At 38.6% G+C, this 17,715-nt stretch overlaps 1 protein-coding gene across 1 annotated transcript; it reads right to left on the bottom strand.

Moving 5' to 3' along the window:
• Nucleotides 1-873: 873 nt before the first annotated feature.
• trpc4a (transient receptor potential cation channel, subfamily C, member 4a) lies at nucleotides 874-16,726 on the bottom strand. Its single transcript, XM_084401505.1, has 11 exons — nucleotides 16,493-16,726; nucleotides 13,197-13,600; nucleotides 8,978-9,496; nucleotides 6,686-7,052; nucleotides 6,449-6,588; nucleotides 5,035-5,354; nucleotides 4,739-4,934; nucleotides 4,367-4,561; nucleotides 3,290-3,331; nucleotides 2,978-3,067; nucleotides 874-2,250 (listed from the first exon to the last, which is right to left on the bottom strand). Exons 2-11 carry the CDS (start codon nucleotides 13,572-13,574, stop codon nucleotides 1,711-1,713), a joined length of 2,787 nt encoding a protein of 928 aa, XP_084257631.1. The 5' UTR covers nucleotides 13,575-13,600; nucleotides 16,493-16,726; the 3' UTR covers nucleotides 874-1,710.
• Between the last annotated feature and the right edge of the window lie 989 nt (nucleotides 16,727-17,715).

Raw genomic sequence — 17,715 nt, 5'->3', positions numbered from 1 at the left:
GTCTATTTAAAACCATTATTGATCCACCATTTCAGGACAGTAGATAACCTGTTACTGGTTTAAATATGGCATACTGGGTCAAAATAAAATGTATTTCTTTACAGTAGATCTTTACAGTAGATCTAATATAACTGCAATGTAGTGTGAGATGTTTCTCCTTCAGGTGCTGGATATAGTTTATTATACACATAAATTGCAATATGCAATCCATGGTCTTCTTAATCAAGAACAATCAATTTTCTTGATTTAGAAAGAATACCAACAATACAGAAATAGAAACAAGGAGGAATTACCTATTGCTAATATTTTCCATAGAATAATGATTTCAACACTAATATGCTTTCTGTTAAACAAGTCATCTCAGTAGTTTATTTAGCTTGTTCTGCATAGATTTGCAGTCGACAGCGGTTCGCCAAATATTTACTTTACATATTTATATGGTTATCTTTGTTGCGATCACCTGAGACCAGTGGGAAAATATTGTGAAATTTATGCAAATACTTATTGCATTTTTAAGTGAAGAATGTCAAATAGTCTGCAGTCTCCAAACTGCATATAAACCCTTATTTTAATTTAGTATGGTAACCTATATGAATGACATATTACACTCATATATATTCAGAGTATATACACTTAGTACAGTTTCACCCTACAGCCTACACCCTACATATTTAGTCAACAAATGTATTAGTGCTTAATCTGTGCCCACATTATACATTACACTATACTAATTTCCCAATTTCTAAACACTCACCTTTACACAGTTAATGTTAGTCATGCAGCTTTGCAATGGTCAAATTACATTATCAATCTCTTATTTCTGAAATAAACTTGGATGGGAACCAATATCCCAATAATTCACAAGTCATAGTACAGCATTTATTTATTTATTTATTTATATTTGTGCATTAATCCATGATCTGTAATACGAGGCAGTAACCTGTTAAGTAAACAGTGAGGATAGATGGAATAAGATGTTCAGGTGCTTAAAAAAGAATGAACTGATGGTGTGCAAACTGTAATAATACCTTGTTCTCCTTTTCATTCTTCATTATGAATACAACTGAGAGTAGGATGAAACATACAAGATTACTCTAACAAGACTTTACAGTACATTTATGATATACTTTGGACTTGTCAAGTGTTGGTATGACCAAATTCATCCACGTTTATTAAAAGACACCCTTCATCTTGCTCCTTCTCTCATACATGCGCAATGCAAAATGTGACTAAAAAGTTTTAAAAGTTGTAAATAGTTGCATAGTTAACTTTATTAAAGATATTAGGTTGCATGACGGTAATGACATCTCTTACGGTGGAACCACAGATAGCATAAAATGCTAAATCGAACGGAGTAAGGCAGAATGAAAGGTCTGAATAGCAAAGGGTCAGTAATTGCTCCTTCATATATGATTCAGCAGAGAGGAGAGCAGAGCAGCGATAAACTACAGGAGCATTTACACACTTGACAGAGTGTAAATCACTGTGAATGACAACGTTGGACCCCGTTTTCTCCTAAAAGAGACAATCATCCCTGAGACCCAGAATGACACTTGATGTTCATATCATACATACGCAACGCCCTGCACTGGACAGTCACCACAGCTGCTCCTGAGATAGAGCGAATGGTTCAGGAGAACAGCATCTTTCTCTTTGATTTCCAGCATTCGGCATGTGATCGTCACTTTAGAATGCCGAGTTTGAATGCCGTTATAATCTGCTTCCTTCATATCCGTTTTCCTCATTCATTTCTTCCTCACACATTTTACGCATGTATACCATTTCCTCGTCCTCTTCCTCAGTCTCATTTACACTGTCTCTCTCTGTTTCTTTGTTTTGCTTCTTTGCTGCCTTGAAATTGAGGTTTCCTCCCTGTTCGACATCGTCCTGTTCTTCGGATTCACCAGCTTCCTCTGACACGGAGTAAATCTCTCCCGGGTTGTTTGGCCCTTTGCAGTTCATTTGATGGCTAACAATCTTGTTTGGGACAGAACCACCCGCTAGGCCACTAAAGCCGCCAGGCTTCCAGGCATTGGCTTTGGGTGCGCCCTCCTGGATCATAGAGGTGGTGACACTCTTCAGTCTCATTTTGCCCTTCAGTTGACTTCCAGCTGAAGCAGAATTGCACTTCGAAGGGTTATCATGATGCACTAGGCTTGAGGCTCCTGCGCTCCCTTTTGAGGTCGGCGTGCCAATCTTCATCATTCCCATCACCTCATACCGGAAGCTTGAGATGTCCTGTTTAAGTTCCTATTAATGATATTATTCACACATTGCTCAGTGAAACATGATGTACAGTTATATCACACTAAAGATTAACAGGATCTATTTAAATGCAAAAAAATATATATATTATTTAATATGACTGATTGAGATTGGCCAGTTGTGGCATTCTGTGGTCAAAAACTTTTGTAGTATAATTTTGGAAAATCTCCTACACTGCCAATATTTATAAGTATCATATTAAAGGACTCTATAGTCTCTTTTTTATCTCATATAATGACATTATTTTTTCTATTTTTTTTATAAATTATATGTATTCATAATAAATAAAGTAAATATCCATTTGAATGTATAAATAAATATTTATTTACCCATTTACATATGTATTTACTTTTTATTTACTCAGTAGCTATGTAATAAACAAAGTTTATAAACAAATAAAAGAAGTTTCAGTTAAAAACTAAAATTACTAAAACCAAAACCCAAATAAATTAGTAAATAAAAATAATAATAAAAATGACAAAAGCACAAAACAAAATGAGTAAAACTTAAACAAAAAATAAAATGTAAAAATAAAATTGAATTCAAAATATTATTAAGTACTATAATAGTAAGTAAGTACTAAAATAATACTGGTAAGGAATGGAATATTGTACAGTTACACAACCTGATCATGGTTTGTTTTGTGATATTGGTTGGCTGATCATTGTTCTTTACTAATTACAACATTAAAAAACAACCATACACAATTTACCTTGAAGTTCTCTTCTGTTAGTCCCTCTTCTTTTTTGGCATCCCTGATCATTGCTGCCACATACCGCTTAACCAGGTTTCTAAGTACCTCCTAAAAAATGAGATTATTTCATTTATGAACAGAAAAGATTAGGCCAAACTAGCAGTCCTTAAAGTATTTCAGAGGAGTGGAAGTGTATTTGATAGGGAGATTAATCTCTCAATTAATTCAGAAGTTAATTGACACCGTGTGAAATAAAATGAAATGGTGGCAGGCTGTAACCTTTCATCTGGTCCATTTAATGATCAGTTGCTTTGAAAGAGACACCATTACCTGGTACTGGCGGTTTGTGCGGACATTTTCAGCAGCTCGCATCTGGAAAAAAAGAGAATAAATCAAATGTATTGATATTACCTATACTTTACTATACTACAAGGTAGTGAAAATCTCAGCAGCTCCAATCATTTTGTTCACAGAAGCATTTTGTTTCGTCAATATATTTGATTTGTAATACTGACTGTTGTTTATTCCTCATACATCACAATCGTATGACTTAAGAAGACTTATGCAAGTTCTATAGACTAGTTTAAAGGGATACTCCACTTTTTTTGGAAATAGGCTCATTTTACAACTCCCCCAGAGTTAAACAGTTGAGTTTTACCGTTTTCGAATCCATTCAGCTGATCTCTGGGTCTGGCGGTACCACTTTTAGCATAGCTTAGCATAGATCATTGAATCGGACAAGACCATTAGCATCTCTCTCAAAAAAATGACCAAAGAGTTTCGATATTTTTCCTATTTAAAACTTGACTCTTCTGTAGTTACATCGTGTACTAAGACTGACGGAAAATGAAAAGTTGCGATTTTCTAAGCTGATATGGCTAGGAACTATACTCTCATTCCTGCGTAATAATCAAGAAACTTTGCTGCCATACCATGAGTCCAGCAGGCGTAATGATATGACGCAGCGCCACGATGTAACTACAGAAGAGTCAAGTTTTAAATAGGAAAAATATCGAAACTCTTTGGTCATTTTTTTGAGAGAGATGCTAATGGTCTTGTCCGATTCAATGATCTATGCTAAGCTATGCTAAAAGTGGTACCGCCAGACCCGGAGTTCGGCTGAATGGATTCGAAAACAGTAAAACTCAACTGTTTAACTCTGGGGGAGTTGTAAAATGAGCCTATTTCCAAAAAAAGTGGAGTAACCCTTTAATGGTGCTTTTTGGTCCTTTATAAATCTTGACAATTTAAATCACCATGTACTTTTTGTCTGGTATAGAGCAGAATGAACAATCTAATTATGTTCCATGGAGGAAAAAAAAACATTTAAACAACATTAGGGACATATGGACTAACCCATGTTTCATATTAATTATTAATAGTAAAAGAGAGCACATAGCTCATTACCCCAAGTGATCCAAGCGTCTCTGTTCTTTTTCTGTGATTAACTTTGAAGCAGTTGCTCTTGATCCATTTGATGAGGTACCACGTTGATTTTGGACTCGGGATGATGTTGAAGGGAGGAGGCAGCGTTCCGCCCTCTTCGAAGTAGCTCATCCAAAGTTTAGTTCTGGCAAACTTCCACTCAATATCAGCATGGTCCTGTGGACCAACCAAAGACATGCCAATCAAACAGTAAACTGAAAGGTATAGAAGAATATTTCCTTTTCAAAATGAAAGCAAAAAAGTGATTACAAAATTTACTATAAATAAACGTTAAATATATAAGTAAATACATACATTTTGATGTTCCCAAAAGCAACCATTTATAATACTTACAGCAATATGTTGGTAGGAATTGTTCATCATAGCAATAAGCATATTAAGAAGCACCACCAGAGAGATTATGTTGTAGGTCCCAAACATTGTGGCTCCAACAAACTCTGTGAACTCGTGTTTGGGTTCAACATTGGTCACATGCAGTTGAACAAGACCAAATATGGACCAGAACAATGACTGCAGTGTCTCAAACATACTGTAAAACAACAACAACAACAACATGATATCATTATTTATTGCACAGCAAGTAAAATGAAGGTTAAATCTATAGATCTGAGAAAACTACAGTTCCTCACGTGGTGAATGCATTGTTCTGATCTTTGCAGCGGATACCCTTGCATGTGTCGTTTGTTTTTGGAACATCATCATAATAGAAATACAGTTGATTGAGTCCATTTGCAAAGGCGAGCAGCACCAGACAGTAAATGAAGAGAAATTTGAGGATGTCCAGAAGCATTCGGCCAAGGGAGATCTGAAGAGGGCCCAGGTGGGAGTTGGCTGTGAAGAGTGAAATCAGTCGTAGGGAGCTAAATATATTGGCAATGGCGAACAAGGCCTCGCCCACCAAGGTAGGGTGCCACATCACCCAATCGTCCCGGGGCTGGTTGCCAGAGTCCTGCAGAAAGATAAATGTTGTAAAATACAGAATGCCATCGTATTCAACATCTGGTCATAATCTGTTCTTGCTTCCAAATAAGACTAACATCTTGTCCTAACCATGCACAACCCAAAATGTTTTCCAGCAACAAGTAATCCACAATGAAAGGCGAAATGTGTTGAATGCTAATCAAAAAAATTTTTTTTAGGTTTAATATACATTTATGTGGACCATGATTTTGATTTTCACTGAAATTGAATTTTTGTAAGAATTAAAATTTCGATTTTATTTATATTATTTATTTAGCAAATATACTTAATTGGGCAGTTTCCTAGACAGGGTTTAAATTAAGCCAGGAATTATTATTATAACACCTGTACTATGGAGTCATGAACTAAAATAAACCAGATTCATTTAAAACAAACTGTGCTAATCTGAAATAGCATGACAGAGGTCTGACAAAGCTTAAAATTACATGGAACTGAGAAGCAAGGAAAACAATGACAGCAGAAAAAAAGACTGCAATCAAAAAAACTTAAGATAACTCTTTTAAAGCAAATAGCAAAGAACACCTGCACACATCAGCTGTGGTATCTACCTAAGCGCCTAAAGCATAGGTCAACCCTGCTCCTGGAGGGTCACTGCCCTGCACAGTTTATATCCAACCTGTTTCAGCTTGTGATTATCAGGCAATCCTGAAGAGCTTGATTAATTATGTGTGTTTGATTAGGGTTGGAGCTAAACCCTGACAGTGCCAGGACCAGGAGCATGGTTGAAGAAAAATATGAGATGGCAGAACAAATTATTTGTCAATACTTCTGCGTTCTCTCACAAATCTTTTGCATTCCCTAAAGAAACTTTGCGTACACAAATGTTGTGAGTGAACGCAAAGTTTCCTACTCTACCCTCTCTGAGCAGGATTTGAACCAGGGTCTCCAGCATGGAAAGCAGGTGCGTTAACAAGGACGCTAGTCTCTAGCATTGATTGCTAATGCGCCTCTTCCTAGCATGCCTGTGTTGCACACACACACACACACAGGGAAACCGCCACAATAGGGTTTATTTTATATAGGAATAAAATAGAACATTTGAAAATAATTGAAATTTGTTACCCTAACGTGAGCGACAATCTTCAATGAGATAGTGGCCAGATACAGAGAATTCATGACAAAATCCATAAGGTTCCACCAGTCATGAATGTAATCCTGAAAGCCACCGTCCCACATTTGTTTGATCTCAGCCCATACAAAGCCTGTAAAGCAAAAGATATGAAAGAAAATGAATCTACAACTGATCAAAATCCAAATTGGTCAAATCAGAAAAAATATCCAGCTTTAAAAACACATTACCTAAAACCCAGGGTAGAATCATCCATTCCACAGGGGTAACGGTGGGCTTTGAGGCCTGCTTAGAGTGGTGCGTAGTGTCATTAGTGTCATTCCTGTTGGTATCCACATGTTGGGAGGCCAACAGCAGGAGAAAGAGGAAGGTCAGATAAGAAGCAGTGTGGCATATAAACTTGATGAAGGGTTTTCGGATGAAGAGGCCGTAGTGGCTCTTGGGGGCGAACAAGTAGAACACCGAAAAGAAGGGGAAGAGGAATCCGATGAACATACAGGTGACAGACTTGCTGGCCCAGTGGCGGCGTCTCCAGCCTGGGAACTCATCGTACCAGCGAGATGCGAGCAGCTGCTGACAGTTCGGCTGTGCTACAAACTAACCACAGAGTAATGAAAAGAGATGAAATTGACTAGTTAAATAAATGAACTTTCTTAAAAGAGTCACTGTTAACCACAAATAAATCAAGACAAACAGTATACAGTAATATATAGAGTTGCTGAGATTTTGCCTGAACTGTAATTTAACGATTTGCTTGCATTTTCTGTAATGTGCAGTGAAACAAAAATCATTTTCTGACTTCTTTCATGCATGGAGACTGTCATCATCTTGTTTTGTTTTTTTACAGTTGCAAAAGGAATGCTCTCTGCGGGAGAACGCAAATAATGGAGCCACGTCCTAATGAGAAACAAGTGCCATTTGAAAAAGAGCTAACACAAAAGGCACAAAAAGGCTTACAGTAACACACTGTTTTTTTTCTCAGGCTGCTCTCTCTGGTTCTCATCATATCTGGTTTAAATCCCTATATTTCTTCTGCACCTTTTCTGAAAACCATCTGGGCCACACATGGAACGCAGCAAGCCAAACACTGACTCATGTTTGAATAAAACATAGATATATGTGATTTTCTTTTTTGTGATGTCAATGATACTTAACTCTTACTTTTTCCCAAATCTGCAGAATATGTGGTAATTGTTTTTTTATATTAATTATGTATTTAATTAATTCAATTAAAAACATGATTATTTATATATTCTATATAGCCTATATATTTTATAAAAAAAAAAAAAGATCCCTGATGATATCCCTTTTTTGGTTTTGACTGTAATTCATGAAAGACAAATAATGAAACAGAATGGTTAAGCCTAGCTTGTTGTCAACTGTTTGCGATGTAGAAGATCTTCCTGAGGAATTTCAATGGTACAGCAAAAGGAAAGTAATATTCTGCTGTGCCTCTGTTAAATTACTTACAGATGCTACATGTGAATAAAGGGCAAAATCTTCCGCAGCTTGTAAGCATCACTTCACCATTTTCAGTCATGTTTAAGCAAGCACACACATACAGTACTGTACACATGCATGACAAAGTAGCTTACAAGATGATATATATCACCACATAGAAACCTTTCCTGCATAAGAAAAAAATGTCCTTCAACCTTTTAAACTGAAAGAGCTTGTAATGTTTCATCTGGACAGAGGGGGGCAACATAGATCCACATAATGTTGCAGCCACCCTGCAAAATCCCTCTGGGGTGGGCAACTCTAGCCCTAACATCTACTTTCCAGCAGAGGCTGAATCAGAAATCGCCCACTATTACCTACTTTAGTCCACTAACACAGTTCACTTGAAGAAGTGAATGAAAACAAGCGAGCGAATTCGGACAGCTGTTGAGCATACATCGGCTGTACACTCGTTATTGCGGTGCAATGTGGGATAGAATGAGTGCACTCAATTACGTCCACTATGGTTTCGGACACCACTACAAATGGCTGTCCCCTCAAATAATGCCCTATTTGAGGGTATGGGGGGGGGGGCGATTTCGGATTCATCCAGAGTTCCAGTCCTAATCAAACACACCTGTACAAGCTAATCAAGGTATTCAGGATTACTAGAGTGAGTCTGTTTGATCAGGGTTGCAGACAAATTCTACAGGGAAGTAGATCTTGAGGACCAGAGTTGGCCATAAAAACTCAACCTATTATCTTGATGTGAACATTTTCTTCCTCAGCTATAAAGACCCAAATTTGCTAATTAGATTTACGCACACCACCACCTGAAATGATCCACATTGTGTAAAATACACCACACTGCTAAATCAACAGGGCAGCCATCCAAATATAATCCCAGACTACTGAAACAAACAGCTGAACACCTGTGAACCTTTGCAATATGCTTGAGTGCTGTTCCTATCTGGAGTGATTGTTTTGCGCTTCTGCTAATCATCTAGCAGCATTTGAGAATTGCTTTCAAAGTTCTTGTTGTCACAGAACCATTGCTGACATTTGGAGAGCAAACATCTTACCTCTTTCTGATGGTACTTGATAGCCAGTTTAAGCCTGGCGAGATCATTACTCCCTTCCTCCACTAGGAAATTGATATCATCCTTGTAGTTCAGAATCAACTCGAGCTCTCTGGAGCTGCGCGTCTGGTCGAGCATATCTTTGGCAAACTGCTTGCACTGCTGGGAAAGCTCTTCGTACTCTGACTTGAATTCATTCTCCACCTTGCTGAGCTCCTGGAGCTCCCAGCTAAGCTGAAAGGCCGTCAGGAAGGGGTCCTCGCTGGATAGGGCGATGAGCGAAGGACTGGCCAGGGCCCGGTAGATGTTGAGACGGGATCTGGAATGTCGCAGGCTGTCCACGTCTGAGCTGGACACGCATTCCATGCAGTTGCAACGCACCTGGTGGGGCTGGGGCACGGACACCCCCTTCTGAACCAGCATCTTGATGATCTCATAGTTGTTGGTGTGTGCGGCCAAAATAATGGGCGTTATGTCAGGGGTAAAATCGGAGAACTGTTTATCCAACAGGATAGGGGGCACCTAAAAAAAAAAGAAAGAAACCAGAGCTGGTAAACAGAAAGTCCACTGCAAAAAAAAGAAATAAATGAGGGAGCAGGCCCCCAATCAAATAGCTTTGCTGCCATATTGAATGTTATGATTTTTCTCTACAAGTGTTCTTGTTCCTCTCCCTTATAATGTCTGTGATGTAATTTGCTTTGAATGAAAGTGCTAAATGAAATGCTAAATGTATGCACTAACATTCAGAAGTTCGGGGTCAGTAAACATTTTTTATGTTTTTGAAGTCTCTAATGGTCACCAATTAGGCTGCATTTGTTTCATCTGAAACAGTACAGTAAAATCTGTAATATTTTGAAATATTATTACAATGTAACATAACTGTATTCTATTTTAAAATGTAATTTAATCCTGTGATGGCAAAGCTGAATTTTCAGCATCATTACTACAAGTCTTCAGTGTCACATGATCCTTCAGAAATCATTTTAAAATGCTGATTTGATGCTCAAAAAATGTTTCTTATTATTATAAATGTTGAAAACAGCTGTGCTGCTTAATATTTTTATGAAAACCATGATGCATTTGAATAGAAATGAATCAAAAGTTCAAAAGAAAATTATTTAAAAATACATTTTAAAATGTCTTTTATGTCACTTTTGATCAATTTCAAAATGCCATACTGAACCCCCAAACATTTGAATGGCAGTGTAGCTCTACGTCTATGATAACACAAGAAATTTGTGGGAAAAGACCTGTTATCATTAATGAATACCATTTCTAGTCCTATAATTATAATACTGTTTACTCATACTCATGAAATGACTTTCGTACAACATAGTTAGCCACATTTAGGGTAAAAATTTGTGAATCTGGACACTATTGTGACACTATTACCACACACACGCTGTGCCATGAAAGATGCAAAGATTTTAAATACAAGCTGTTTAGACTGAATTTTTTTTTCAAAAATCCAATTTTAAAGCTACACTGTGTAGGATTTACTCCCATCTAGCGGTGAAATTGTATATGACTACCAACTGAATATTACTTTCTAGCTCCTCCCATTCCGAAGAAGTTTTAACTCCTACGGTGGCCGTATCATTTCAAATCTGCCAGCAAACGTGAGCAAATCTCCCTCTTGCATTCGTCATGGTGCCACTGCGTGTAAAAACGCGAAAGGCGAAGCTTGTATGTCCCTCTTTGTCTAATGTATTTTCAAGATGGATGCGCAACATGGCTTCTGCCATTCGAGCGACTCGCTCGTATGTATTCTAAATGGCAGATTATACACTTACGAGAATACTTAATTAGTTGGTTGAGGTGATTACACATTAATGACAACGTATAATTTTGAAATAACAACGTGTTTTTTGCTAAAAATCTATTTAAAATATTACACAGTGTAGCTTTAAATGGGTTGCAAACCTCCTACAAATGTGATCTGGATCAGGTTCGTTTTTCTGTTTAGACTACAAGAAATTTGAGAGGGAACGTCTGGTAAGCCTGGTTCCCTGAAGACCAGGAAACTATAAAGCATACCCAGAATCAAACTGGGTTTCTGATAGGCTGAAGCAAGTCAATCACAGGCATGCAGGGAGTATGGCAGGGCACCGCAGCGTCTCGTTTCCTCTTCAGGGAACCAGGGTTGCATACGTAACCTGAGACATTCCCTTTCAAGGGAACTCAAGCTGCATCGAGACACTGTGGGAACTTTATACCCACTACGCCATAATAACAAATACCTGTCCGTGTGAAACTGTTGCGCACGCTAAAGCTGCGTTCACACTCCAAGCAACTTTGTCGCTGCATGTAATGTTTGTAATGTAGTAATGTTTGTGAGTGACATTCATGAATGTACCACCATATGAAGACAGAGACATATCATAAATTATAGGACAGTTAATGACTGCTAAAATGAGCTTTTCATTCATCTTGCCTTGGTCGGACTCGGCACTGAAGAGTGACGTATCACGTGCGTCCACTGACTTCACTCAAAGTTGATCTTCATTTACATAAAGTTGAACATATCTCAACTTTGTCGCGTCGCTCGACACGCCCCATCCAGTCGCCAACGGTCACTGTCGCTCGTGTCGCCGGAAATCGCCCGCTCTCCATTGAAATGAATGGTATCGTGTCGCTTTGTCGCTGGTAGTGTAAACGCAACTTTAGACGAAAGAACCATAGACCCAGAGGAGCCTAAATCTAAGTTATAAAACCTGACAAAAGTGTGTGGAGAGGACCAGCCTTCCGCATAGCAAATGTCCTGAAGGGAGACACCCGACAGTAAAGCTTTTGAAGCGGCCATACTCCTGGTGGAGTGGGCCCAGACAGTCATAGGTGAATGTCCGGCAGAAGTGGGACCCGAACCGTGAGGAACGCTCGGCGGGAGCGGAGCGTCCTGATGGACAGCTTATCACAATGCTCACACTCAGCCCTCTCAGGGACTGACTGGGCATGCTCCACTCCCAAACAAGCAACACAAAGTTTGTGTGTATCCCTACCCGTAAGCACACGGCTTAAATTGCTGCTCATTCGCCATAATATTTCTTATATAATGTACAACTTGAGAGCAAGAGAGCGCTTGCTGAAGACACAGAAGCTAGCGTGGTTTGATTCTGGGTATGCTTTATAGTTCTACCAGAAAGACTCGGGAGGCGAAATAACGTAACAAGTATGCATTTATTAACAGCCCAGCAAGCAAGTATTATGATATAAAGTTATTTGGCGTAGGCCCCGTCCGAAGCTCGCAATCCGAGGGTACGGAATCTGCATTTCCTGCCTGAAGACGAAGGCAGGGTCGCAGCCGACCCCCTGGGAGGTATGGGAAGGGACCGTCCTGGTGGTGGTGGGGAGGATGGAGGGGAAGGAACCATCCTGGTGGTGTTGGGGAGGATGGAGCTGAATGTAGGCGTCAGCATCTGCGAACTCAGACATGTGTAAGTAACGATCTTTTATACTACAAGTATTAGAACACGATTGGATAGATGAGAAGGTAATAAGTGACGAAACAATTGAGTCTTCCCGGCAGAACTTACGCTCAAGCTTTAATTTTCCTGGTCTATGACCCACCTATGACGTTCTGTCACACCTTTGGACTGATATCAAACGTGTTTCATGACGCAATCACGCAGGGGCGTTCCACATCGTCTCGACGCAGCCCGAGTTCCCTTGAAAGGGAATCTGATTTTTGCTGCCCGTCTGAACAAAGCCTCTGAGTTGCTCAATGCATGATTCAATTATTCTGTGCTATCCCACAAAAAACATAACCAGCTAAAATGACTGGCTCATGATGATCAATTTGCTACACTGTGTGGCGAGTCACAAAGTGAAAAGTTAATCTTCAGCTGCAAGACAGTGAGAAAGATAATGCAAGCCACCTTCATGCAAAAACAAGAAAAGAACTATTAATATTATTAAAACTTTTAATTAAACAGCCATGTCTACAGGGAAAAAATGTCCCTTTCAGAGAGGATTAGTGCATTATCAGGTTCCAGGTATCACTGCGACATGGTCTGGAAAACTGTTTGAAACGTCTGAAACAGTTTGGATGTAACTGTACATTTACAGTCGCTTCACAAAAGAAAGTAATACCAAGGCAACTGTGAATTCCTGCATGTTTAAGTTGAATTGAAAGGAGGACCCAAGAGCTGCTACAGAAGGAGAGACATCAAATCTTTTCGGTTTGGAAACTCTAAAGTAAATTTGTCAGTGATTGCTGTCTTACCTGCATGCCCCCGCTGGGCTTTTTATGATTCAAAAGCAACTCCACAGCCCCCACCACCTCCTTTCGTATGGCGTGTAAGAGCGCATCCCCCACGTACACGCCAAAGCTGAGCAGCAACTCGACGATTTCCAGATTCTCATTCTCAATGGCAATTAACAGAGCCGTCCGTCCCAGAGGGTCGATGCAGTTGATGTTGATTTTGAAGTAGATCTCAGCTTCTATCAGCGACTGTTTGACGCTGGCGTAGTCACCTTTCTCCACAGCGCACAGGTAGGCCTTCTCCAGCGGTGACAGCTCAGACTCGGCTCGAACTATCTGCAGCGGGATCCGGTCTCTGTACGCGAAGTTGTCCGTTCTGCGGAAGTAGAGCTGTGACATTGCTGCAATGCCTTCATGTGAGACGACTGGGCATGGAGAGAGATGGAAACAGAGAGAGCCAGTACAGAAAATGAAGAGATGCTGGTAAATGTGGGTAGGAATCATGCATTACTCAGGAAATGGCTTTAAGCATCGTAAACCATCATCTCCACACCCAACATCCCATTAGCATGACACTCAGCCCTTATTTGCTTGGTTTTCTGTTGACTCTGAGGTTATTAGATTTAGGTGTTTTGTTGAATGCCACAGTGAAAACCTCAGATACTTCTAATGGGACAAGCTCTTAATGGAGTTAAGAGAACACTTGCTATAAATTATGCCATAAATGAATACCATGGACTGGTGTTTATAAGCAACTCATTACCTTCAAAATGCATCATTAATGTTAATCAATAAAATATCTGCTGGGAATTCAACCTGTTGAGATTATCCAAACTGTATATCAGGTATCTAATATTCAATGTTGGGATCAGCTTTCCCTCAACACGCAAATGAACTCTCTAGAAATGCCCTCTTATAAGCGGTCATTTGGATCACAATAGAGGGTGGTTAACTCAAGCTCAATATATTTTCACGTTTTATTCTACAACATAAAGTACGATACATCAGTAATACCCCCTTGTGATTTTTTTAAGCTTCACTTGTCTTGAAAAAGGCAGTCTAAACGTATCTACCTACTTTAACAGCCTCACTGTTTATAATCATGCTCTTGCAAACTATTCTAACTATTCTGCAAAAAAAAAAAAAATTCTTAAATGAAGACTGAAATAGTTGTCAGAAGCTTAGTGATAGTGATGTTGAAGTCATATGAAAGTGGTGTAGTTCATTAATATCCTACATCTGGTGACTGCTTCAAAATGTATAAAAAAATGTGTTCATTTGTGAAGATAATCCTGATGAACAAAGCATATAAGAATCAAACTGTTGTTGGTCACAGAGCTTATTAATGCAAATATTTCAAAATCCAAAAAAAGAAAAATCATGTTGGATTTGTGTTAAGGAAACCAGGATGATGCTCACTTCAGATGATGGATATTTGTCATAATAGGTTCATGGCATCAGGGGTCTGCAGATGATGCTGATGTTTTATGGCAAGTGCTTTCTCTTGTGTGCTTTACAGAAACATGCTGTTAAAACATTTTGGTTCTCGACAGACTTAACAGTTACTATTCAACGACCTCATGGTGTTTTAATGGTCCAAATATACAGTACATTAAGTTAAATGAACACTTATACTTGTGATTATCTCCTAGAGACGTCTATTGTTAAGATAATTATAAACACATATTTAGTAGATATATGTTTAATGTTCATAATGTGGTTTCTTACACAGTCCTGAGTGTGTGATGAGGGCCAAATACAATTACTCTCTTTTACCACAGTAAAAGTATGAAAATGCTCTCTTGTAAACTGTCATTTGGATTAATGAAGAGAAAACATGGGTCATTCAACTCATTATTTGTATCTGATAATCTGCATATATGTCATCTGGATAAGGGCTGAATGTGGCTGATTGACAAGATATAAATAATCATAACCTGTAAATAATGATGGCCAGTGCTTAATGTGTGGTTTGAAAAATAGTCTACTGATAAAACATTATGATCTCCAACACACTTCTCGGCTTCTCAGTGTGTCTTGAACAAACTTGTATATATGAGGACCTTCCATAGGCTTCTATACACTCACTGTAAATCAAAGTAAACAAATTTGTAAAGCTTAAACTAAATGTATTTTTTGCTATTCTTATAGTTTTAATAAAGTTAGTTGCACTGTAAACCCTAAACCTGTCATTAATAAAAAGTAATCATGATGTTTTGGTTAAACATACTTGAAATGTTACGTTTTGATTAGTCTGAATAGTGTTCCCTCTGGTGAACGTGTCGAATTTAGCCTGTTCCTTTCATTAAAATGTTTATATTTTTGAATGTGCACTAAGTAGTGAGGAGAAGTCTGAATTAACTGACCCAGGTGCCACTCATAATTCCCTTTTTAACCAACCATTTGCTATTGTTTTAGATTTAAAATTTAAGCAAAAACAACATATTTGATTTAAATGAATTGGTTCAGTCCACACTTTGAGAAGACTATGTGAACTTGATACAAGAGAAAGACATGCAATTTTAGTCCACTTCAACCAAATAAGTGTTTACTTCGATTTTAAAGGCTTTTTAGACAACGTTGCAATTCGTAGATTTGAATTATGAGATTATTTTGATCTATTTATGAACCTTTTACCTAGTGAAGAGGCTTTATATTATGAGGGCATTTTCAGACTGTGCGCAGAAGTGGTTGATGAACACAGACAGATCAGTGCGCAGTGCGCTCTTTAGTCGCCACTCATGATTGTTGTCTCAAAATATAATGAGCTGCCTACCTCAGCAGCATTTCTGGCCATAGATGCTTGTTTTTGCCGCGTTTCAATTTAGCAAAATGTCCAAAAAATACTAATACCCCAAAATGATGCACGCGCATGATGCCACAAACAGGTAGGCAGCTCGTATTACTGTGAAAACAGGCAACACTTCAAGCGGTGCTGTGGATTTATGTTAAGCATTAAATTACTTGAGATTGAATAGGTTATTTATTTTTAAATACCACAATAATTCCTTAACTGTGTGGAGCGCGTTTATAAAATAGAACTCGTTACTTTAAAGGAATCGAACACCTAAAATGAATTCTGTTGTCAGTCACACACCCTCGTGTTGTTCTAAACATGTGCGAGTTATTTTTCTGTGTTCCACAAAATGAGATGTACTCCGTCTCCATTCACTTTCATTGTATGGGGGGGAAAAACACCCCCCTTTTGTGTTTAACGAAAGAAATTCAGGTTTCGAACAACGTGAGTGTAAGCAAAGAACAGAATTTGCATTTTTAAGTGAACTACCCTTTTATGAAATAACAGAATATCACCTCACCTGTTGGATTTTGGATGTTGCACTGACTCGTGACTGGTTCGTCTAACTAACATACAACAGGTGCCCAGCGCGAAGAAAACCCGTCACACTCCAACCGCCTCCACTGAGGAAAAGCGCGAAAATGCGCATCGGTAGGAACACAAAGCGGTAAAATAATATCCATTTGTACATGCAGCAAGGCTCAATGATCCTCTCATTTCGCATTCAAGATGGAGATAATCTGCAGAGTTTCCCAAAGCAAAACATTTTTGTTATCTCCAGAAAGTGCACGTGTTTGATCATTTGTCATCTTGCACATTCTCTTTCCCGTAGGCTATAGGTTTCATCGCACTTTGCTGTGACGCGTTCTCATCTTTCGGTAAGAGTTATTTTTCTGATTGAAGAGACTTGGAGCGCAAAGAGCTACCAGATGTCCTGTCTGCATTCTCTCTCTCTCTCTCTCTCTCTCTCTCTCTCTCTCTCTCTCTCTCTCTCTCTCTCTCTCTCTCTCTCTATCTCTCTCTCTCTCCTGAGAGAGTGCTTGTACATGTGTTACGGTTCACCACTCGACGTCTAGTCACACAGTCTTTCAAGGTGCACTGAGTATTTATTTAATTGATTATCATTACAATCTATATCTATATCTATGTATGTGTGTGTGTGTGTGTGTGTGTGTGTGTGTGTGTGTTATAATGATCATATTCATATATATATATATATAATCATGTAGTCCCTAACCAATAATAATAATGTTTACTTTATATAGCGCTTTCAGCCCCATATTATACAGCCCCAACCCCGACTGGGGTTTTACATTTAGATCTGCTCAAGTTGCATCAGATTTCTTTTTAATCATTTGTGGCAGCGTTTATAACCTATCACACATTTCTGTTGAGCTTATGAATGCAATGGGCAGTAAGATTTAGTCATTTTAAAACAAAGATTTGTGTTCAGTGCACAGTCCTGACTGAATTCTACACTCTCGTGAATTCTCTAATCATAAAAAGTGCAGATAAAAAGTAAAAAATTCAAGTGGTTCTAGTGATTATATATAACTGGATTTTTGCCAGAGCGCCTAACTCAATGAAGTGACCACTTACTTTAGTGATGGGGAACAGTCTTTGCTCGTTTTCCTTAGGCCTATATGATTGACTCCCAGTTTGAATAACCATTTTGTTTTTCTTGCTATATAAGTCTTGCCGAGTTTTGTCTTTGTAGCCAGAATATAAAGCTTTACAACATTA

This window comes from Rutilus rutilus (assembly GCF_951802725.1).
Source record: "Rutilus rutilus genome assembly, chromosome: 25".
In the NCBI taxonomy this organism is placed as follows: Eukaryota; Metazoa; Chordata; class Actinopteri; order Cypriniformes; family Leuciscidae; genus Rutilus; species Rutilus rutilus.
This window is presented reverse-complemented; position numbering and strand designations above follow the sequence as displayed.